The sequence below is a fragment of the Clarias gariepinus genome, chromosome 22 (assembly GCF_024256425.1).
Source record: "Clarias gariepinus isolate MV-2021 ecotype Netherlands chromosome 22, CGAR_prim_01v2, whole genome shotgun sequence".
Taxonomy (NCBI): domain Eukaryota; kingdom Metazoa; phylum Chordata; class Actinopteri; order Siluriformes; family Clariidae; genus Clarias; species Clarias gariepinus.
In genome coordinates, this window is record NC_071121.1 from 26,349,326 (window position 1) to 26,374,900 (window position 25,575).

Consider the following 25,575-nt stretch of genomic DNA (forward strand, 5'->3'; position numbering starts at 1 on the left):
ATTCCATATGTGTTATTTTATAGTTTTGAAATCCTCAGTATTGTTGTAGAATGTAGAAAATAAATCACTAAAAAAAACAACAAAATTTGCAAGTGACCCCAAACTTTACGGTAATGTATATGTATATACTAATAAATGTATTTATTAACTTGGTTGTTTTTATGTACTGTAAATATGTAAACATCAATAAAAAATAAAAGCTATGCATCCACCACTTTTTAGTTAGCTTTAGTAGTAAATTATTTTGCTTAAATTATGTATTTTTTTAAAGAAATTTTACTAAAACGTACAATTTCTAGGGTAGTAACAATGACTTTTCATGGTTAAATGTAGATACAATTCAAAATCTATCTATCCATCTATCTATCTCTCTATCTATCCATCTCTCTATCTCTCTATCTATCTATCTATCTATCTATCTATACATCTATCTATCTATCTATCCATCTATCCATCTATATATCTATCCATCCATCCATCCATCCATCCATCCCAGACCCAGCTTGACACCACTTGACTGTGTTATTTTTCCCCTTCGTGCTCATCTGAACTCAGTGGTCTCTCAGAATCGGCCCAGAACAATCCACAGCACTAAAGGAGGAAATCATCTCTGCATGGAACGTCAGTTCTGATCCATTAAGGAACGTTCAGCGTTCTTGTATTCAGCGTGCATTCAGGCGCTGCCGACACAGACCACGTCAAATTACAGCGATTTTTTTTTTTTAAATACATTTTGCGAATGTATCCTGACTTTTGGCCACCCTGTGTAGAAATGCATTTAAGCTGTACGTGTTGCTGCATCACAGCTCCAGAGTCCTGGGTTCGATCCTGAGCTCAGGTTATTTTCTGTGTGAGCTTCCTCCAGGCTCACTGGCTGGAAAACATGCTGGTAGATGGATAGGTTCTACCAAATTGCTCTTTCTGCTAAATAAATGATGAACAATTTGTTTATTATGAATAATGTTTTTTTTTTTTCACAACATTGCTGTTTTATAGCTAGTTTTTTTTTTTAGCCGATAGACCTTGTCCGTCACATGCCCTCGTCGGTCAGATCGAAAAATATAAACCAGTCCGAGATGAAATTTTAACACAACCTTTTGGTCGGCGTTTTGTTTCAATTTGGGCTGCACAAAGAGCTACAACTCAACCAGGCGGAAAAGACAATTATTCCAGCATCTCTGAGGTGTGAAATTACAGCCCGAGCACCGCCGCTGTCGTAATCACTGATATGAGGAGCGCATGACTTCCTGCCAATTTAATATGCAAATTAGGGCTTGCCTTATTACAGGTGCAGTTTGTGAAGAAGAAGAGGCGCATGCGGAGCAGATGTTTAGGCTGCGTGAAGGGGCGACCCCGGCCCTGCTGCGCCAACACAACCGCTGAGCCACCAGAGCCATGTGACTGGCCTCGCCTCTTTCTCTCTCTCTCTCTCTGTATTTATCGCTTATTTGCATTTGGAATCCGGTGTTGCACCCGAGGGCCATCAATACCAGTCAGGCTCGATTATAAACACTGGGACATACGCCGAGTTCATGCTGAGCGCCAAATACGGCTTTCTTGTCCCATTCGTTCAGTTTGATGATCTTCTCTACTTTATCCAGTACACATACACATGGACTCACACTGAATGCTTTTTTTTTTACTAAATACACACACTTCTTGTGATGCCTAGGACGAAACAATAACCAGTAAGCAGTAATAATACTTATTCTTACCAGCAGGGGTGCCAGAGAGTCTTGACTCTATGAAAGCCTGATGTACTAAAACCCATAACCTTAAGGAAGCCAATTCTATTCAAACCCCTTTTTAAGGGCTCCTGTCAATCAAAGGCCCTGGGAGTCATCCTTACTTAACTGCCCCCCCCCCTCCCCCCTGAAGCGGATTCTTTTTTAATAACAATGCGTCTTTTGTGTTGATGTTGTTAAATGTAATCGCCTGTCCTGGAGCCTCTCAAAAGTGCCTACTCTGAAGAAAGAGCATCACGAAGACCAAGCAGCAAGCGAACAAAGTCTCGGGGGAAATTTCTGGAAATTAAAAAAACAACTTAAAAACTATCTTGCAGGGCAATTAAAGACAAATAAAAATAAACTAATAATAATAATAAAGTGACACCCGTGAAAAACCTGAGCAATTAGATTGAGGTCAAGATCTCAATCGTGTTAGGAGGGTCAAGGGTCATCACCGGAGACGTCTTACAGGGTTTTTTTTTGTTTGTTTGTTTTGTTTAGTGTTAAATACCGTGTTTAATGAACAACACAGTTTTCAGACAGATTTCTTTTCCTGGAACGCCACGCTGTCACAGGATCCCATACAACAACAAAAAAACCCTCTACAGAGGAAGGATTAGCGCATTCGCAAGCCAGTGACCTTCAACTGTTATGCTAACCGCTAAATACCACCCCAATCCACCCCTCCACTCGATAAACGGAGAGAGAGAGAGAGCAAGAGAGCGAGACTGAAGCAAAGAGCAATAAACAGCTAGAGAACAACAAGAGACGAATAGAGATGGCGCTTATTGTGTTCTCGCTAACTCAGCACGCTAGTCATTAGCGTAGGAGTGAGACTTGCTGGCTCATTACCGCTGGACAAACATCAAATTATTGACCATTAAATCCACACCAGGGGCCCGGAGGCAATTTCTGAAACAAAAGAGCGAGACCGAAGAGCACAAACTAGAAATTCAGTCTCGTTTAGAGACCTGGTGACGGTGGACTCGCTTCACACAAAAAAAAAAATGTTTTTCCACAGCCACGGTTCTGTTGTGTGTGTTTTCCTGAATTCATGATAATGCATAACTTTACAGCTTTATTTGGGGAAAGGATTGTTCAATTACAGTACTACAGTCAAGGTCTTATTACAATAATATGTTGGGTGTTCGAGTCAAAGCGGGACTGTGCAAAATAATAGAACACAGTTCTAAAGAGGTAAAAACTCCCTTTATTTCTCTATATAATCCCCTGATACACTAACGCACGTATCCCAGCATTTAACCAGAGCTTGAACACCATCAAGGTAGAAAGTTTCCTCAGTAAACCAGAACCAAGGTGTATGAAACGCCGGCCTCCCAGGAACCCCTTTAACGGCCCATGTGGAAATGATTTGGAGCGAGGTCAGGACTGTATGAGCCGAGTTCCTGTAACATGAATGATTGAGTGTACAGTTCACACACACACACACACACACACAGATGCATCTCTTCTTCTCATCGATTTCAGAGTTATCCGTCGACTTTGAAGCATCAGGTGTTCCACTTGCTGAACGTTTACGGGAACGACTGCAGCGGGCTCAGAGCCTCCTCTGCCGAGATCCTCATTCACAGACGAAGAGCCGAAATAGTTTCACTGCGGCTCAGAGTCTCATCGCTGTAATGTCCTTGAAGTTTTTTTTACGCCTTCAAGTTTGTTACCACACTGACATGGATTAGTTTTCTCTGACAGAACAACACGAAGTGCGTTATTCCTCTTCTAGCACAACAACCTGCCTACGATTACAGTTTTCAACTTACGAAAGAAACACCACAAAACATCTCTTAATAGAATTCAGGAAAACATGGTTCGTTGAGCAGTCGCTGTCCTACATTTTTTGTATAACAAATAAAAAATAAACATTCCTGACACTATGAGACACTCATAAGGCATTATAGACATACTTGTTTCCTGATGTCGGATTTCTCTGACTTCCCACTTCTGAGGTTAGATAAACGCAGAAGTGTTCGCATTCTGACTAGAAAATATCAGCATCACTGTTATGCAGAGAGCCTGAGAACCTAGTTTCCAGAATGTTAGCATTAACAATATTGAGAGCACTAAACAGACACTCTGTGACATGAAAAAGGACATTTTATTACATCGTTTCCGATTTACAAATTACCCAAATACAAATCACAGCAAAGAAGAAGAAACAGAAAGACGGCTCGGTTTGGACCTTTACGTTTAACACGGTTTAAAAACTCTTCATCCGTCAGTCACGACGTCTATCAATCAGTTATCAAACGTATTATTTACAGGGAGCGCAAAGTTCTGTGATCAGGAGTGACCGGATCTGATCTGATCGGCTAGAGCTAGAACTCCTCCAGAAGCTCCAGGATCCGTTTCTGCTCGCTCAGCCGGTACTCCTCGTTCTTTCCGTCGCCGATGCTCTCTGCGTATTCTGCAAAACAGAAAAAAAACGACTGATACGATCTGTGCTTCACAAACAACGTGACATCAGTGTATCACATGATTCAACATCTTATGATCTTTCATCCGTATCCGTCTCTATACGAGTGGTGGAGAGTCTGAAATATATAATATGATTATATTATAAATATAAATAAGATTAGATTATTTATTTGTTTGTTAATCAAAACGGCATCGCAAGAGTGAGTCGCGTTAAGTCCATTGTCTGAAATAGGCACAGTTACACTCAAGCTGTCAGAGTTTGGGTATTTACAAGAGCACACACACACACACACACACACACACACACACACAGAGATATATATATAAATAACCAAGGAGGAAAAAGGCTTCAGTCTGCAGTTTCACACCAGCAGGACGAGCGCAGACTAAGAGCTCTGCTTTAAAAGGCCAAATACGATTAAGAGCAGCAGCACTTAAAACTGCACCTGTGGAAACGTGGACACACACACATGCACACACACACACAAAACTACAAACCCACACACACAGACCTTCAGCACTTCACCTGCTCAGTCTGCACATTATTAATGCAGTGTTCTCTTTTCCCCTACTTACACACACACACACTCAGCGCATCACCACCTTCTTCCTCTGCACTTGCTGCTCTCTTGCTTTTTATTCTCTCTACAGGCCACTGACCAGGTGTGTGTGTGAGTGTGTGTGTATAAATTATACACTGTATAAATAACAATAAAAAAAAAACATCAATATTCTGATGCAAAGGCATTTGAATGAACAGAGACTTCTTGACTGGGATTGACACACAGAGGCCACGCCCCCTTATATACTGGTAGATAGGCTATACCTCCTTATATACTGACAGGTAGATTGGCCACGCCTCCTTATATACTGGGACTGTCACATAGGCCACGCCTCCTTATATACTGGGACTGGCAGGTAGATAGGCCACGCCTTCTATATTGTGACTGGTAAATATATAGGTAGATAGGCCACGCCTCCTTTTATACAGGAACTGGTGGATATATAGGCCACGCCTCTTTCTACACTGTGACTAAAATATGTCACACCACCTTCTATACAAGAATTGCAGGCATATAGGCCACACCTCCTTCTGCAATGGGACTGGCAGGTAGACAGGCCACGCCTCCTTCTGCACTGGGACTGGCTAGTAGATAGACCACGCCTCCTATATCAGGACTGGTAAATATACAGTATGGCGACGGTGGATAGGCCACACATCCTTCGATTTAGGGACTGGTAAGTAGGCCACGCCCCCTACACTGGGACTGACAATATGATGTGCCACACCACCTTCTACACAGGGACTTGCAGTTAGATAGGCCACGCCTCCTTCTACACTAGGACTAGCAAGTAGATAGTTCATGCCTCCTATAAGGGGAGTGGTAAATAAATAGGCCACGCCTCCTCCTATACTGGAACAGACAATTAGATAAGCCACACCTCCTATTCTAGGACTGGCGGGGGGGATCAGCCACACCTCCTTCTTTGCTGAGACTAATCGTGACCACACCAAGTCAATAGGCCACACCCCCTTTTACACTGGGGCTGGTAGGTAGATAGATAGGCCACGCCTTCTTCCCCTTTACTGAGATCAAGATACAAAGCCATACTTTCGTCTCCTTCACTGTGCCAAAGGTGAAGTTACAGATTGAAACAGTAAATATCTTTTCACCCCAACACACACACACACACACAAACACAGACCTCTTTCTAACGGCATGTTATCTGAGAGTATAATGGTCCGGGGGAAGACGCAGGCATGGATTATTCTCTTAGCCCTTTCAAGACTCACGGCAAGCCTAGCATCAAGCCTGCTTAAAAAAAAAAAAAAAAAAAAAGTACTGAGATGAGCTGAAACGAAGAGAGCCAGGCATGCTAAAGGGCACCACACACACACACCCACACACACACACTCTTCATCCAGCCTTGAATCAGATGCTATTTGCATACAGCATAAATAGTGGTGAGGTGGATAATCCCTGTTCGAGCTGAGAGGTGTGGAAACCTTGCACATTCCATATTTTTTCTCTCTCTCTCTCACACACACACACACACACACACACAATTACACATGCAGATCACGGTCAGGAACAGCCGAATGCCAGTGTACGTGAAACTCCTATCAAGGACGTGTGCGCTCCATGACGCATGGAGCCCGAGCCAGGCAGCGCACCTCCTGCTGCGAATCTGCGCGGAACGAGCTAAAAAGGCCCGCGACTTTTGCTTCTGCACGAGCTAATTAAATTCATAATCTCTGCAGCAACAGCGTGCCGCGATTCGTCTTTTGTCCTAGTTACACATTTGATTACAGAGAGGAGGTACTAGGGGACTGATGACTTGATTAACAATAAATTCGCTATAATGAGTGCTGAAAAAAAAAAAAAAGCTCACAATGCTTAGAGGACAAATAACACAAATAACATACACGAGTGTGTCTCTTCACTGGGTACAGCAACAGTATAATAATTAGCCAGGTTTTTTTGACTCTGTTCTTTGTAGTGCCTTAAGGTGCTGGAGTCTTCCAGCACACTGCTAACAAACAGCAGATTACAATCAAACCTAGCTGTGTGCGTGTGGAGCTGATCACAGCTCAGTGTGGCAAAAGTAAAGTGAAGTAAAGACAGAGCTAGCGGATGAGGGGGGAAAAACGAGGGGAAAAAAAAGAAAGAAATCAGCGGGTGTATTTGATGGGTCAGTGGCTCGGGCTGCACACTTGACCCACGACATGCTGCTTGATGAAATCCAGCCTGGAAAAAACCCACAATCAGACTGACAGCATGTTGACCAGAGAAGTGAAGCAGTGTGCCTGCGATCAGCACTCGAAACACAGGAGCGAACGACCCTTATTGTGTCACGTGTGCTTCAGAATGGCGCAAGTGACTATATTACAATTTCATGCAAAAAAAATAAATAAAATCTCATATCTGAGAACTGTGAGATTTACCTGCTCTGGGAAAAAATTATCAGATATAAATATGCGTGGGAATGAAAATCAAATCTTTAACTGTCCAAGCAGAGAAGTGTGGAACGAACCCATCATACACAACCACGAACTGTGTGTGGAACAGTCAAGATGTAGGTTTCCATCGAATGTAAACTCGGGCTTGTCAAATGGATCTTTGGTAGGGAACAGCCCATTGGAATTTTGGAAGAGTTTCCGTCTATAGTATAGTAACTTTTCAGTCAGCTGTCGGTTAACTGGAGCCGTACTATGAAAATGCTCACTAGAACTTTACATGGAATCATCAATCTGGCAAAACCTTACTATGGAACACTTGACCCAATGTTTCCTTTAGAGTGGTTAAATGAAAAAATTGGTAAGGAACTGTTGTCTTGAATTGTGGTATGGAACAGTTAAATGAAACTTTGGCATGGAACAGCTGGTTGAAATTTTAGAAGCGAACAGTCCAAAAGAACTTTAGTAAGGAACGGTAAACTTTTATATAAATCAGCCTAACATAACCGACACTTAAATGAAAATTTATTAAAGAACCATCTAATGGAACTACTATGAAACAGCTGACTTAAATTTTAGTATGGATCAGTCGAGTGGAACATACGATTGGAATTTTGATGAGGAACTACTGAATGGATCATCTACATGAATTGAACAGCTCAATGTACATTTGGCATGACGCATAGCTAAATTGAAATGTGGTATCGGACATTGAATTGTGACATGGAACTTTGGCACAGAAAAGACAAAAGGGATAGTTGGATGGAATTTTAGTATTAAACAGTCAGATGGAACACTCAAATTAAAGTTTAGTATGGAACAGTCGGGCTGAAGAGTCAGATGAACCTTTAACATGAAATAGCCGAACAGACATGTGGAATAGAAAAGTCAAACAAACCTTTAATATGGAAAGGTCTTTCAATTTTGAGACATGGTTAATGAAATATTAAAGCTTATAGAATATAGAAGCTAACTGAACAACTCAATGTACATTTGGCATGACACAACTGAATTGAAGGTTATGGTGCAGTGTAGTGTATAGTGTAGTTGCATGGAACTTTGGTATGGAACAGGAACTTTAACAGGAAACAGTTAAATAGAACCTTAGTATGAACGACTCAAATCAAAACTACAATCTCAATCTCAATTGTAAGTACCCCGGAAAAGGACCCTGTGAATAGAATATTGGCATGTAAATGTTGAGGGAAATGATTGCATGTAACCTTGATTTGGAACCTTAATATAAAACTGTTGGAGATTATGGATCGTTATGGAATTATCAATTGTGATCTTGTTACAGAAAGGTCAAATGCACCTTTAGCTCAGTCAAATGCGCCCATCAGTGATCAACTATCAAACCAAACCTAAAGGAAATACCATGACAGAAATCCCTTATCCCTGTTTGCCTAATCGAACACAGTCTATATATTTAACTTGTCAACTCTTAACAGATAACACAAGTCTCCATCTACAGATCAACCATCTGATAAGCCACAAAGACCAAACTCAGAAGTTCCTTCCTCCTCTCCTGGGGAGAAAACTGTTTCTTTAAAGAGTTGTGTAGGGGTTCATTGAATAAACAAGGGGTATTAGCTTCTAAAAAGTTCCAAGTTGTAGTTGGAACGCTAACTGCTGGGAAAAAAAATACTTTAACCTTTTAAAGGGTTCTCTTACAGACACAACTGGAGAATCCTTGAGGGTGTATCCAGTACAGAAGGGAAAATGAGGGATTTCACTTTTTGCTCTGGGGCAAATGTAAATTCCAGTAGAAGTATATACAAATATAAAAAAGGCATTGTGCGTTAATCATGAACTAGTAAAACCATCAAAAAGTCCAGCAACCATCAAGAATTTTTTTTTTTTATATATAAAAATTTTAAAAAAGAGCTTTATCGGAACTAGGAAAACCATAATCGTTTCCTTGGTATGTTGCTTCTAAAAGTACCCTGAGCTATTATATTTTTTGTGCAAGTGATCAGAAAGTTCAAATTGAAGGACTGACTGGAAATCAGTGAACCGCTACAGTAGCAAGGTTCTTACCGTCAATTACTTGCCAATGTCCTTGGATTGCATTCCACCGCGTCACACCGGTTAAAAACGTCCGCCAAATAAATACATACAAGTACGAAAATCCACTACGACCCTGTTTCTTTTTAGACTGACCAAATCAGCGTAAAAGCTAATTGCCTGTTAATGACTTCCTTTCACTGTTAGCACTTTTGGTTGAATTATACCGTTGACTATAGTGCACCCCACTGCTACTCTTAAAATCGACAGCTCGGGCATCGTGCCAGCAGTGCTGCTTCTCTATGGTACCTATGTGCTGTGTGGTCCTGGCAGTGCTTTCTCTCCACAGGCCTGCTCAAGGCCACAGCTGCTACAAACCCACAGCAGAAAATTTCAATTTATCACAGAGGTGGCAGTGATTTCACAGCAAGCCTCCCACACACAAGCTGCTCTCTGAAAGGAAGGGAGGGGTAAAAAAAAAAAAAAAAAAAAAAAGATGCCTTTGCTATTATTGAAAGGTGCTTATTAAACGGTCTTGACAGTTTTATGAAAACTGCACCTTACATAATGATGGTAAATCTGGAATGTACCAGAAAAAAATAAAGGCATTTGCAAAAGGGCATGTTTTAACGTTGTACGGCATTCAGCTCCAACCGCTGATGCCAAAATTAAATGTTGAAATTTTTGAGATTTTCATCGGTGTCTGGTTTGTTGGCTTTTGATGAGGAATTACCCAGATTTGACCAAAGACAGACTCTAAAGACATATCAGATATTAAGATTTAGATTCAAAAATGTGTCGCGTACCTTACAGCGCAGTGTAAATTTATTTTTTTTTTTTCGCATTTTCCAAGTAGAGAGCTGGTGTCAGAGGGCAGGGTCAGCCATTATACAGCACCTCTGGAGCAGGTAGGGTTAAGGACCTTACTCAAAGGCTCAACAGCGGCAGCGTGGTGGTGCTGGGGCTTGAACCTCTGACCTTCTGGTGAGTAACCCAGAGCCTTAACCGATTGATCCACCACTGCCTAATGTGGTAATAATGGAAGTTTTCATCCAATCCAATATTTACAGCTGACAGCCATTACTCCCAGTTGATTTTACCAGTCAAATGACCAAGAATGGACACCGAGCCAGTAGTCTGATATTTGTAAAGACCACACCAGGCAATGGATGAGAACAAGCTTACACCAGCTTGTGTTCTGAAACTGTCTGGAGACCAACCGACAAATCCAGAACCAAGAAGAAGTGGATTGACTAAACACTCTATACCAGGGGTAGGCAAGTTCAGTCCAAGAGAGCCACAGCTCAAAACCTGAAAAAAAGAAAAGAAAAACTCACCTGCCAATAGCCTTTGTAATCCTGAAGACCTTGATTAGCTTGTTCAGGTGTGTTTGCGGCTCTCGAGGACCGAACTTGCCTACCCCTGGTATATACGGTCAAAGACCTGTGATCTAAAATGAGCTGGGACGAGAATACGGCAGGGAACAGGTTGACCCACGGTCCAACAAAAGTCTAAGACTCAAAGTTTAATATGAGCTTGGACCAGAATACAGTCCAAAATGGGCTGGAATAGTGTTGGGGCGATGTGACCTCAAATCAACCTGACGATTTATTGAACATTTTGTCTTGAATATGATCAAGGTATGATTATTTAGCTTTTTCTTTGTTTTGTGACCTCATAGTTCACAGACAAGTTTGTATTGTAAATATACTCAACTATTAACACTGGGATGTCCATCTTCCTGAATCCTTTTTTATATTCTGTAGGATTTGTATATGCTTGTTATCGACAGCTGCTATGTGGAGGCATTTATTACTGGATGCATGTCGGTCTATTTACTTTTCCGAGCCAAAGCGCTGTTCATATTGTGCTGTAGGTGTTGAAACAGATTGGTGGGGTATCGTGTTCGGTTGATGAAACAGTTTTATGTTTAATGTGTTTACATCAGGTTGGTACATTCTTCTTGTTTGGTGTTATCTTCACTAAAGTTGAAATTTGTCCAATCGACGGTACAAGCTGCTCAAGTTGCTGCCGCCATTTCGCAGTTTGGACGAGGCGGAGTAAGGTGATAACACACATGGGAGTAGCCATTTTAGGGAAGAGTATGTGAACATACACACTATTAAAGGAATTAAGGTTCTGAATGTCAATTTTAATAAATTTTTAATCGATTGCCCAGCTCTAGGTTGAACTCAGCAACTGGTCCAAAAACAGGGTCCAATATGAGCTCGGACCAGCACACAGTCCAAACCGGGCAAAACTGCATATACCTGGCTAGAAAACGTAAAAAAAATATATAAATTATTAAGGCTTACAGTTTTCTGGGATTCTCAAGGGGCCAAAAGTATTGGAACATTATCAGGAACAATGTTCAACAATCAACAGCACTTGTTACAGTGAGACACTTATTAAAGAGCTGAAGCCTGAACTTCGGATTAAACACAGTGGACTGATTTCTAAGGGGGTCGTGATCTTGCATGTCTATGCACGTACACACACTCCTTCACACACTGTTGAGGTGTTAAAGCGTCCTCCCTTTAGTCCTGATCTCACTTCATCACATGTTTGGTCCCCTGAAAACAGAACTATGAGGACAAAAATTCACATCTGATGAAGAAGTGAAGACAGCGGTGCATTTATGGTTCACAGCTCAGATAAAAAAAGAAAAAATTATCAGTGAATATGATATCTTGTCGACAGACGGACAAAGTGTGTTGGAAAGCATGGAGGTTAAGTTGAAAAATGTTGTATTTGTCTTTTGTTCAAATTAATAAAAAAGAAAGTCTACCGCCAGATTGCAGATAATTTTTGACTTGCATAAATGAGGGCCAAAAAAAAAAACGAATCGTTGATTTATTTAATGCATGCAACGAGATATGAAAATAGATGGTCTTTGCCTAAAATAAAGTGCCAGTCGGGTAGTTTTTAATGAATTGGACCCTGCCAAGCAGCGCGCTTCAAAGGTGTTCGGCGTTTATGCTAATAAGACAGCTCACATTCATAAAGCCGGATTTGTGCCACCTTTAAACTCGCGCTCGACGTGAGCGGAGCGGACGAGCGAGTAAACGCGAGGACATTTCGCTGGCTGCCATTTTGAAGTCAAACGTACAGATGTGATTTCTGTGGTCTCATTAATCATTTATGACCGGCCTGACTGAGCGCGGGAAAAAAGAGCAGGCCTTTGGAGGACACGCGCTCAAATAGGGGGCCTAATTACTCCAAATGGCACTCTGGCCATTGTGTTCAGTCTGGCTGATGATTCGCGCTGAAGCGTGACCAGCTGTGCGGCTCCGATGTGAACGAGGAGAATACAAACAAGCAACAAGTACTGAAAGCTGAAAATCGGTGGAGGTTCTTCAGACTACGTTCTAACTCACCTCTCATGACGTGTCGCACCATCTTAACCGATCCACCCCTCAGGTTCAGGATCTGATGTACTCTCTGCTGCAGCTGTGACAATAACAAGGAGACAAGCACAGGATTAGAAGAAGGACAGGAACCCATCTCTATGATAGATCTATAGTGGTACTCGCATCTTTAAAAAAAAACCCAAAAAAAAACACGATATCGTCAAAAGTATTCGCTCTCCTGCTTTAAACTTGAGTGACGTCCAATTCTTAATCCATAGGGTTTAATATGATGTTGGCCCGCCCCCTTCGCAGCTATAACAGATTAAACTCTTTTGTGACGGCTTTCCACAAGGTTATGGGAATTTTTGTCCATTCTTTCAGAAGAGCATTTGTGAGGTCAGACACTGATGTTGGACAAGAAGGTCTGGCTCGCAGTCTCCGCTCTAATTTGCCCCAAAGGTGTTCAATCGGGTTATTTTACTCGCTCACCCCCCTGTCTTTATAGAGCTTGCTTTGTGCACTGGTGCGCAGTCGTGTTGGAACTGGAAGGGGCCGTCCCCAAACTGTTCCCACAAAGTTGAGAGTATAAAATTGTCCAACATGTCTTGGTATGGTGAAGCATTAAGAGTTCTAATCACTGGAAGTAAGGGGTCGAGCCCAAGTTCACCAACATTTACACTTGGTACAATCCAGTGAGACAAGTACCTAGACTCGTCCCTTGGATCGCCAGACAGGGAAGCGAGATTCATCACTTCAGAGAACACGTCTCCACTGCTCTAGAGTCTGGTAGCAGGGTGCTTTACACACCACCGCATCCGAGGTTTTGCTTTGCACTTGGTGATATTAGGCTTGGATGCAGCTGCTTGGCCACGGAGACCCACTCCATAAAGCTCTCTATTCACTCTTCATGAGCTATTCTGAAGGCCACATGAAGTATGGAGGCCTGTAGCTATTGACTCCGCAGAAAGCTGAAAGTTTTATACACAGTGTGTATTACATGAATTATTTTTCCCCCGTTTTGCACGCACCTGTGGAATTCCTGCACTGCTGATCTCCACCATGATGTAACAGATCAGCTGAAGGACGAAAAGCCCGGCGTCTAAACGTCGAAGGTAAAACTCGTCTTCCATGCCCTCATCCAGGATCTCGCCCCGCCGCACCATGTCCTGCAAACACACACACACACAGACACGACTTAACATTCAGCAGAGTCGCTCCTGATCAGCGTGTAAATCAGTCAGTTTGCGACTTAATGGTACGAAGAGACTCCATCAGTCATACGCAGTCCTCCGCCAGCACTCATCAATCTTCAGCACTTAGTCCACGCGTCAATACCTGAGCACTGCCAATACTCGCTAAACTCAAATTCATCACCATTAGAAAGTTTGAAGCGAGGCTGAAGCAGAGCGTGAGCGGACCCGCTCGGACGTGCAAACCTCCCCGCCCCACCCGACTCAAGCCGCGTCGCTCTCTGGCTGATTTGAAATCGCGGCGGCGGGTTGAAGTGCATCCTGTCTCCGGCGGTTCGGGACCCAAAAGAGGGTCATATTATAACGCGCTCACTCGTTCTCATGTGCCTTCTGGTTTCCATAGCAACAGCTGATTCAGATGTAGACTGGATGTTTGATGTGATCAAAAAAGCAACGCTTCAAAGGTCATTTAGAGATAAATAAGTCACAGAGTGTTGATATCTTCAGGATACGCCGTAGTTCATGAGGAGGGAAAAAAAATGAATAATTTACCCGACATTGACGTTCATAAAAATTACAAATGATGGACATCACAAGTACTTCTGCGTTCGTTGTTTATCAGTTTATACGGCCAGGAATAACTTATTCTGTATCACACACACACACGTCGTATGAAACTGAATATCTGCCACTGTGTCGTGTTGCGTCTCCGGCACGGTGTTTGTTGCTTTCAGAACTTGTAGCTCAGGATTAGAAGGACGTGGAAAAAATATATAAAAAAATAAATTAAAAATTCCTGTCTCTAGCAAGTTTGAAGGCGCAGCAGAGTCCGCTGTGTTTTCATTACACAATATACTCGGAGTGTTTAGCGCAGCGGAGCAGACCGACTCAAACACTCTGCTGTCTCTCCCGCTGCGCCGAGCGTCATCTCTTTGTGTTCGCCAGCATGCGTGCACCTTGTTTGTGATGCCACGCTTCAGCAGCTTTCCCTCAATCTCACACACGCACACACACACACACACACACACACACCCCATTTCCGCCTGGAAGGGTTGGTGCTCCCAGGAGGGAGTGGGATGTCAATCGCTGCAATTACCGCACGCACAAACTCCAGCTGTGGCGCCTCCTTCAGACCGACGCCGCACGAGCGCACAGGATCCTCACGGCGCTGAAAACAGGAACTAGACTCGAATCTTGACTAAGCTCAAGTCTAAACTCGTTCTTTCTTTAAGCCCTCGCTCTGGTGCAGACTGAGAACATGCAAATATACTCACTATAATCACCTCCACTTTAATCAGGAAGAACAGAACTATGGAGTGGTGAGAAAAAGAAGATGATGGGTGGATACAGGAAAGAAAGAGAAGGAGGTAAAGAATTAGAATGGACGGAAGAAAGAGAAAGAAAGAAATCAGGACGGTTGGGTGGATGTAAGAAAAAAAATAATGAAGGAAAGAAATAAAGAAAAATGATGGCTGCAAGAAAGTAAGAAAAGGAAAAATTGATGGATAAACAGATAGATGGATGGGCAAGATGGAATGAAGGGGAGAGAAAACAAAGGAAAAGAAAATGGAAATAAACAAGAATAAAAATGTTTGAAAGGGAAAGGAGAATGAAAAAGGAAGGAAGAAAGAAAGAAAGAAAGAAAGAAAGAAAGAAAGAAACACAAAGTGTATATTAAATTAAGGAGGAAAGAAATCGAGATGGATCGATGGATGTAAAAAAGAAAATAAAGAAAGGAAATATGGAAAAATATGGACTTAAAGAAAAAAAGAAAGGACTTAGAATGGATGGATGCCAAAAAAAAGAAAGTGAGAAAAAAGAAATTTTAAAGGCAGAAGACATTAGGACATCTGAGATAATTAGGATAAACAGATGGATGAAGAAAAGATGGCTGGGAAGGAGGAAGAAAAAAAAAGAAAGAAAAAGAAAAAGCGTGGATGGATAGAATGATATAAGAATGATACAATTATTAAATGCAGAAGCTATAAATAAAAAAAAAAGGATCTAAGGAATTAGAATGGATATATTTATTGATGGACAGATGGATGGTGAAAAAAGGAAAATAATAAAGAAAGGGAAAAAAAATGACAATGAAAAAGATGGATGCAAGAAAGAAAGGAAAACTTGAATGGATGGACGAAAGAAAGAAAGAAAGAAAGAAAGAGGATGGACAGATAGATGAATGGGTAAGACAGAATAAAGAGAGAGAAAGAAAACAAAGAAGAATGAAAAGAAAGGGAAAACGTGATTAGTAATAAGGATGAAGGAAGAAATAAAATAAGGAAGGACAAACAGATGATTGAAAGGGATGGGATAAAGAAAGAAAGAAAGAAAAAGAAAAAAATTGAACGTGTATATTTAATTAAGAAGGAAAGAATTCGAGACAGATCAATAGAGGTAAGAAAGGAAATAACGAAAGAAAGGAAATATGAATAAATCGAAAAGATAAAGGTCTTAGAATGGATGGATGCAAAAAAAAAGAAAGAAATTTTATAGACAGAAGACATTAGAATGGAATTAATTGGGATAAATTGAAGGATGAAGAACAGATGGCTGGGAAGAAGGGAGGAAAGAAAACTAAAGAAAGGATGGATGGATAGAATGATAAGGTAATAATAAAATAAGTAAAGACAGAAACTATAAATAAAAAGATGGATGTAAACAAAAAAGAGAGAGAATGATGTGAGGAATCAGAATGGATGTACTGATGGACAGATGGATGGATGAGCTTAGACGAGTCTCCTGACTTCTGCGCCCAGTCTTTCCTCTCGCTTTCTTTCGGTTCTGAAGGAGGGATGCGTGTGGACTCGTCAGGACACGGACTGAACTCAAGGGGAGACGTTAAAATGAAAACTGATGGGAAACAAGTGTGTTGATTTTGTGACTGTGATTTGTGCAAGACGCAGAGACGGACAGAGAAGGAGACAAAAAAAAAACCTCATTGCTTTTTCCTCAGGAGACGGAGAGATGAGTGGAACTGAAAATAAAATAAATAAATAAAAAATTTTATCACTCAAGCTTTTAATGGGCTGCTGGGACCAAAATAGTCACATGACGTTTATGAGTAGCAACCCCTGGGGAACATATGCGCGCGCACACACACACACACACACACACACACACACAGTCTTCACACTCATTACTGAAAGATAAAGGAAGGGACAGTGAGATAGGCCCGAGGGGAAACCGGGAGTGAGCTTCAGTCTCGCTGTGGAGGGAAAAGGGTGTTTATCACCATGGTTAGGAAATGTAACAGTGTAGCGTCTCCGTCTCTCTCTCTCTCTCTCTCTTTTTCTCTCTCGTCCTCTATCTCTCACCGTCTCTCAGCCTGAAAAGAATCCATCAGCACTTTCCCTGCAGACGGACGCTGTCCAAAATAACATTAAAGAGGAGAGGAAAAGGTGAAGATGCCATGCAGTCTCATCTGTGGTGTGCAGGCTGCTGTAATGCAGAGGGGAGTGTGTGTGTGTGTGTGTGAGTGTGTGTGTGTGTGTGTGTGTAGCAATAAAGCAGTCTGATCACCGGGAGCTGAGTAACACTCCTGTGCATTACATCACCTGCACATCTACTCTGTTCTAACGTCAGTGAGGAATTCTGTTCACATCACGACAGACAGACAGACAGACAGACAGACAGACAGACAGACAGACAGACAGACAAAGAGAGAGAGAGAGAGAGAGGGAGATGGAGGGAGGGATGAGGAGAGGGAGATGAAGATAGGAAGGAATTAGAAAGGACTGATAAATAGAGGCACATAAAAGAAACTAAGGGAATAAATGAAGAAGAAATGGGAGAATGAAAACAGAAAGAAAGAAATAAAAGATGCGAAGAGACGGACGAATGGATGGATGAAGAAATGGATGATAGGAAATTAGGAGTGAAGGAAATTTTGAAGAGAAAGGATGGATGGATGGATGGATGGATGGAAGAAAATAATGAAACAAAAGACTAAGAAAAAATTAATTTGAAGAAAGGAACTATGGGGAAATTAAGAAGGAAGTATTGAGGGAGAAGTGATGATGGATGAAAAAAAAGAAGAAAATAAGAAAGAAACAAAGTTGTATAGATGAATGGAAATTATAAAAGAGGAAAATGAGAAAGGAGGAATAATGAATGGATGGATGGCTTGAAACAGAGAAGAAAAGGTGAGAGAATAAACATGACGCTCTGAACCCATGCCAATCTGACCTTGTACCCCTCTGAACCCATGCTCTTTTGACCTTGTACCCCTCTGAACTCATGCCCCTTAGACCTTATACCCCTCTGAACCCATGTTAATCTGACCTTATACCCCTCCGAACCCATGCCCTTTTGACCTTGTACCCCTCTGAACCCATGCCCTTTTGACCTTGTACCCCTCTGAACCCATGCCCTTTTGACCTTGTACCCCTCTGAACCCATGCCCTTTTGACCTTGTACCCCTCTGAACCCATGCCCTTTTGACCTTGTACCCCTCAGACCCTGAGCCGGTCTGACCTTCTGTCCGTCTCGCCACAAGCCCATCAGACCCAATGCCCCTCTGAGACCCCTGACCCGTCTGACCTTGCTCCTCTCTGACACAGTGCCCTTTTGACCCCATGTCCCCGCCCCCTTCGGTCTCACAGAGGTGATGACGCAGTTCCAGTCTAGCAGTGTATGAGCGGAGCTGCATGTACACTGTAGTCATCATTCAGTTCATATGATACTGTGTTTATTTCCTTGCTCTGTTTATTTTCATTCTCTCTCTCTCTCACACACACACACACACAAATGACAGATTGTTGTGTCTGTTTTTCAGGAATTTCATCATCAATATGAAAAGGGCACGGTGAACATGATGTGTGTGTGTGTGTGTGAGTGATGTGGGGAAACGCAGGAGCAAAAAGTGAACGTGATAGTAACGATCCTGAGTGATGAACTCGCACCGACACCATCAGCTCCAAATCACGCTGATCAGACCCATCGGTGCAGATAAGGCAAGCTCGGCAAGGTCAGGCAAAAGGGTGAGTGTCACAGTGTGTGTGTGTGTGTGTGAGAGAGAGAGAGAGAGTGTGTGCGCTTACGTGCTTCTCTCCATCAATCCTCCTGTCTGCAAGCTGAACGGCCTCCAGGTATTTAAAATGCAGCTCCATCAGTCTGTCCACCTTCAGAAAAGAGGGACAAAAAAGGGACATTTCACACACACACACACACACACACACACACACACACACACACACACACAGAGCACCATTGTAATAGCTTTTCTAATGCAGTCCTTTTAACATCTTAAATTGTTCAGGTTGAGTAGTTCAAGTTTAACTTGAGATTTACCGTAAATGCTGGAGTAGCACGCCTACCGTAAATTCTCTAACACACAGGCATTAGAATTAAAGTAATGCCACACATGGAACCATTTCATTCCATTATTTATGCATCAATTAAGAAGCTTCATTCCATTAAATCTCCAGACCTCCGAATTAAAGACGTATTTAACTTGGCTAGAATTTTAGTCAAGAGCACAGAGGGGTAGGGGGGGTGGTGGTGGGGTCTTGGGGGTAATCAAAGTCACATACCTTCTCACACTCATTCTCTGTGAACTTGCTGAGCAGACGGCTCCTCTGCTGCCCCTTCAGGTTCCTCAACATGGACGCCAAGATGGAGCACACGTGCTCTGGTGCGAGATGAGGAGAAAAGCACAACGCTATTAGATCTTTGTTTTCGTGATTCTGACATCAACATCAACAGAACGTAAACACGGAATTAAGACAAAACTTTAGTCTTTCGCAACTTTAATCTTTCTGCACTAATTTGAAAGGGGCAAAGGCACATTAAGCCAAAGTGCGCTCTTATTAAAAGGGTCGATAACGCACAACGCGCCGAGATCGATACCAGGTGTAATTCGTTAAGATACTAAACAATTAGCACGGCGCGTTCAGGAGAAGGTGCACAGACTTTAAACGCTAGAGGATATCGAGATAAGAGGCAAAGCGGCGTCAATCGGTCTCCATTAGCACGCGAGAGTGGCAAAAAAACGAGGACGAGGGCTGTACAGCACGGAACGTTGCATCAAGTTAATATCGACTAGACACTGAACCAGGAAGCGAAATGTGAAAAAATATTTTCGGAGTGTACAAGCGAGGAACAGCGCGCTGCTCGGTGATGGTCCTCACGTCCCCACATCGTTTACATCCTCAACACGGCGATTACGCGGCCTGATCTCACCAGGAAGCAAAGGGCTGAAGGGAGTGATAAAGCAGAACCAGCAAGTGTTTATACAGCAATCGGATTTCCTCTCAGGATTCAGTTTAGGACGGCACAAGAAAACCCATATGGAAAGCACAAGTGTGTGTGTGTGTGTGTGACAACAAAACAAAGATGGAGAAAAGAATAGTGGTATAGATGGCTCTCTCATTTCTAATAAAAAAAAGAAACCTTATGGAGAGAGAAAGTGCGTCAAGGACGCGAGCAAGGATGAGGAGGAATAAAGGAACATCCTCTTCGCGCTCCGGGTCACCGTGGCAACAGGAAGAGAGGCCATTAGCTGAAACGATGTCAGAGAGAGTAAGTTAAAGAGTAAAAAAAAAAAAAAAACTAAAATGACCTTAATGGAGATAAAGGATTATGCAGGAGTGCAGTGTTAGTATTAAGCGCTCCTCTTCCTTGTATTCCTGGCACTCCTCCTGGTTTATATGGCTTTTGGTTATTTTTTAATCCTCGTTTCTGCTTCTTACAAATTCTCCACTGATGAGAGCAACTGCAAGGTCAAAACCGCTGTAAGTGGTGGAGGCTTGCTGGGGAAATGAAACCGACTCTGATTGCTGATGGACAAGTCCGTGTCGATACTGTCTACCTTCATAACTGAACTACTATTTTTTTTTCTTGTAAGAAAGCAACATGACCCGTTCTCTATCGCTGGGTTTATAACCAGTTCTAAAAAAAAAAAAAAAGGATAAAATGACGTTTCACACTATCCAATACTGGGTCCCAAAACCAACCAGAATCTTTCTATTCTGGTTCCTAAAACCAGTAACCAGCTTTTTCGTTTTGAATGAAATTCAGAATTTTGAATCGAGATTAATTTCAATTCTGGTTTCCAAAAACCAATCAGACCTTCAAGTTCAGATCCAAGTTTTTCCAACATATCCTGGTTTCAAGGTGATTATTATTAAGTTGGCTTGAGAAAGCCAACTTACTGATATCCGACTTAAACTTATTATTATTATTAAGTTGGCTTGAGAAAGCCAACTTACTGATATCCGACTTAAACTTATTATTATTATTCTGAGACTAAATTTTTCAAACGCTTCTCCTCCTAGAGCTTTAACTCCACTAACTCCAAACTCGGCCCAGACCTTCAGACTGATCTCACGGGGTGTGCTATATCTTTTCTAACTGATCGGACTTACTAATTGCCCCGCAGGGGCAATTAACCGCCCCAAAAATCCCATTTACTTTACATTGAGAGAATTTTGACGGTTTGTTGCGCAGAGAGGGAATTTTGTAGAAACGTTAAATTAACCCTATTTGAAGATGTTTGCAGCCTTTGTCAAAAGATACCATGCACAAGGGTATAAGTTTTACCCCCGGGGCAAGAGAGGTCCCCAATTTGCCCCATTGACATATAATGGGGATTTTGGCGATGAACTAGTCCCGCACCATTTATCGTAGACCCATGAGTGAGGTGTCAAAGCGTGCAGAATATTCGGGAAGAATTTTTCTATGACTTTCCTAAGGGGTGGGCGGTTAATTGCCCCCGCAGGGGGCAATTAACCGTCCCATTGACTTATAATGGGGATTTTAGCGAATTATAACTGGTCCCGCACCGTTCATCGTAAACCAACAAATGAGATGTCAAACCATGCACCTTATTCGGGAATGGGGTGCCGTGACTCTTCTAAGGGGTGGGTGGTTAATTTCCCCCGCAGGGGGCAATTAACCACCCACAGACTTAACACTGAGAACAACTTTGACCGAGTCCCATGAGTGAGGTGTCAAACCGTGCGCCTTATTCGGGGATCGACTCTTATTTGGGGATCGACTCTTCTGAGGGGTGGGTGGTTAATTGCCCCCGCAGGGGGCAATTAACCACCCACGGACTTAACACTGAGAACAACTTTGACCGAGTCCCATGAGTGAGGTGTCAAACCGTGCGCCTTATTCGGGAATGGGGTGCTGTGACCTTTCTAAGGGGTGGGTGGTTAATTGCCCCCCGCGGGGGCAAATAAACCACCCACAGACTTAACATTGAGACCAACTTTGACCGAATCCCATGAGTGAGGTGTCAAACCGTGCGCCCTATTCGGAAATGGGTTGCCGTGACTCTTCTAAGGGGTGGGTGGTTAATTGCCCCCGCAGGGGGCAATTAACCACCCACAGACTTAACATTAAAACCAACTTTGACCGAGTCCCATGAGTGAGGTGTCAAACCGTGCGCCCTATTCGGGAATGGGTTGCCGTGACTCTTCTAAGGGGTGGGTGGTTAATTGCCCCCGCAGGGGGCAATTAACCACCCACAGACTTAACATTAAAACCAACTTTGACCGAGTCCCATGAGTGAGGTGTCAAACCGAGCGCCTTATTCGGGAATGGGGTGCTGTGACTTTTCTAAGGGGTGAGTGATCAATTGCCCTCGCAGGGGGCAATTAACCCCCCACAGACTTAACATTGAGACTAACTTTGCCCGAGTGCCATGAGTGAGGTGTCAAACCGTGCGCCTTTTTCGGGAATGGTGTGCTATGACTTTTGGTAGGGATCCGTCGCACGGTTTTCCCGAAATTCCCAAATAACCACCCCATTTTCCCCTATTCATTTCAATGGGAAATGGCCCGAAAAAGGGTGAAAACATGGGTCACTTTGAAAGCTTACCGTTCGGCCATAATTCGTCGTAGAAACATCATTCAAAGTTTAAACGGGTCACAAGACTTTGGACTTTTACGGATTGGGTCCATGTTTTGATAACTTTTACGGTTGCTTTACGAGAGCAGTTTAAGTTTGATGAAAATTTAGATTTTTCACCACGCGTGCCCCTGTCAACTGCCATATTCACAGAGTGTGAATCGGAGGGTGTCTTTACACTGTCACCACGTCAATATAATACACTCTACAAGCATGAGGATTCAATATGTCGTAGTCAGGAAGTTCTTGCCACTCACGGTAAAAGAATTTTTGCGATCGGACCTGGGGTTCTCGGTTGGGAAGCGTTTGTTTGAGAGCTTAATTATTACAGTTTGCGGTTCTCTGTGTCTGTCACAGAAGAGTGTGCGTGCGCATGCACGACCCATCCCCCACACCACCGACTTGTTAATGCCAATTAGACTCAATCAAACTTCTCTTCTATGTACTATTTCTAACCCATTTAAACTCATTCAAACTCATCTATCTATCTATCTATCTATCTATCTATCTATCTATCTATCTATCTGTAATCTGATTATTTCTATCTATCTATAGACTTCCTTTCCATGTACTCTTTCTAACACATTTTAACTCATTCAAACTTATCTAACTTTTTTAATCTATCCATCATCTGACTATTTTAACTTATCTATCTATCTATCTATCTATCTATCTATCTATCATCTGACTATTTCTAACTAATCTATCTATCTATCTATCTATCTATATATATATCTATCTATCATCTGACTATTTCTAACTAATCTATCTATCTATCTATCTATCTATCTATCTTTCTATCTATCTGTAATCTGACTATTTTTGTCTATCTATAGACTCAATCATGAATCTATCTGTCTATCTATCAATCTATATATCTGTAACTGTCTATCTGTCTGACACTATCTATCTATCTGTCTTTTAAACCTTTTAAACTTAAACTGTTTTAACTTTTTTAACTTCTTAAACTATTTTAAACTTTTCACACTTTTAAACTTCGATCTCCGGCTTTCTCAAGCCAACTTAAAGTTTGTCTAAACAAACTTTTGTATCTAGTTATTAAGTTGGCTTGAGAAAGCCAACTTACTGATATCCGACTTAAACTTATTAGTGGTGCTTGCAAAGCATCACTATTGTTATCTTGCAAACTTATTAGTGGTGCTTGCAAAGCATCACTATTGTTATCTTGCAAAATTCTTCCGTACAAAAGTTTGGCGCGTAACTAGTCCCGCACCGTTTGTCATAGACCCATGAGTGAGGTGTCAAATCGTGCGGCTTATACGGGAATGGGGTGCTATGACTTTTATAAGGGGTGGGCGGTTAATTGCCCCCGCAGGGGGCAATTAACCGGCCAAAAAATCCCATAGACTTAACATTGAGGCCAACTTTGACGGATTGTAGCGCAGAGAGTGAAATTTGTAGAGACGTCAGATTTACCACATTTGAAGAGGATTGCAGCCTGTGTCGGATGATACCCCGCACAGGGGAATAAGTTCGACCCCCGGGGCAAGAGAGGTCCCCAAAGTTGCCCCATAGAATTTGAATGGGGATTTTGGCGACTTTGCCCATTGACTTATAATGGGAATTTTAAAAAATTACTAGTGCCGCACCGTTCGTCGTAGACCCATGAATGAGGTGTCAACCCGTGCGGCTTATTCGGGAGTAGGTTGCTTTGACTGTTTGAAGGGGTGGGTGGTTAATTGCCCCCGCAGGGGGCAATTAACCACCCACAGACTTAACACTGACAACAATTTTGACTGAGTCCCGCACCGTTCGTCGTAGACCCACGAATGAGGTGTCACACCGTGCGGCTTATTCGGGAGTAGGGTGCTCTGACTGTTTGAAGGGGTGGGTGGTTAATTGCCCCCGCAGGGGGCAATTAACCACCTACAGACTTAACATTGATTTAACTGTGGATCTGACTGTCGTAGAGACACTCTTTTGCATTTATCATCATGCTCATGAGCCACGCCCCCTAGCACCCTCATTAGCATGCTGTTAGCATGATGCTAACGCGATTAGCATTTTGCTAGCATGATGCTAACAAAATTAGCATGTTTCTAGCTTTATGCTAATTTCATCAGCACATCGCTAGCATGATGCTAACGCTATTAGCATGTCGCTAGCATTATGCTAACTTTTCGCTAATCACATGTATAGAATGTTCCTAGCATCATGCTAGTGTGATTAGCATGATGTTTAGCTGGTTAGCATGCTGCTAGCTTGATGCTAGCTATATTAGCAAGTTGCTATCAAGATCCCATTGTCGAAGAGATATGGGGGGCCAGAGTTTCGCCACGGCAAGCACCACTCACATTTTCTTCAGGAAATGTACCTCTCTAGTTAGTGGTGCTTGCAAAGCATCACTATTGTTATCTTGCAAACTTATTATTATTATTTTTATTTTTATTCTTCTTCTTCCGTACAAAAGTTTGGCGCGTAACTAGTCCCGCACCGTTTGTCGTAGACCCCTGAGTGAGGTGTCAAATCGTGCGGCTTATACGGGAATGGGGTGCTATGACTTTTCTAAGGGGTGGGCGGTTAATTGCCCCCGCAGGGGGCAATTAACCGCCCCAAAAATCCCATTGACTTAACATGGAGACCAACTTTGACAGATTGTAGCGCAGAGAGTGAATTTTGTAGAGACGTCAGATTTACCACATTTGAAGAGGTTTGCAGCCTGTGTGAGAACATACCCCGCACAAGGGGATACGTTCGACCCCCGGGGCAAGAGAGGTCCCCAAAGTTGCCCCATAGAATTTGAATGGGGATTTTGGCGACTTTGCCCATTGACTTATAATGGGAATTTAAAAAAATTACTAGTCCCGCACCGTTCGTCGTAGACCCATGAATGAGGTGTCTAACCATGCGGCTTATTCTGGAGTAGGGTACTCTCACTGTTGAAAGGGGTGGGTGGTTAATTGCCCCCGCAGGGGGCAATTAACCACCCACAGACTTAACACTGACAACAAATTTGACTGAGTCCTGCACCGTTCGTCGTAGACCCATGAATGAGGTGTCAAACCGTGCAGGTTATTCGGGAGTAGGGTGCT

The 25,575-nt window shown here is 42.5% G+C and overlaps 1 protein-coding gene across 1 annotated transcript in view; it reads right to left on the bottom strand.

Moving 5' to 3' along the window:
* Positions 1–3,821: 3,821 nt before the first annotated feature.
* Positions 3,822–25,575, bottom strand: part of ctnnbl1 (catenin, beta like 1) — a 53,216-nt gene continuing 31,462 nt past the window's right edge. The window contains exons 12-16 of the mRNA XM_053481896.1: positions 19,201–19,298; positions 18,709–18,789; positions 13,505–13,642; positions 12,504–12,576; positions 3,822–4,149 (exon numbers count right to left, since the gene is read on the bottom strand). Coding sequence (XP_053337871.1) covers positions 4,061–4,149; positions 12,504–12,576; positions 13,505–13,642; positions 18,709–18,789; positions 19,201–19,298 — 479 coding nt within the window. The 3' untranslated portion in view covers positions 3,822–4,060. The remainder of the gene's footprint in view (positions 4,150–12,503; positions 12,577–13,504; positions 13,643–18,708; positions 18,790–19,200; positions 19,299–25,575) is intronic.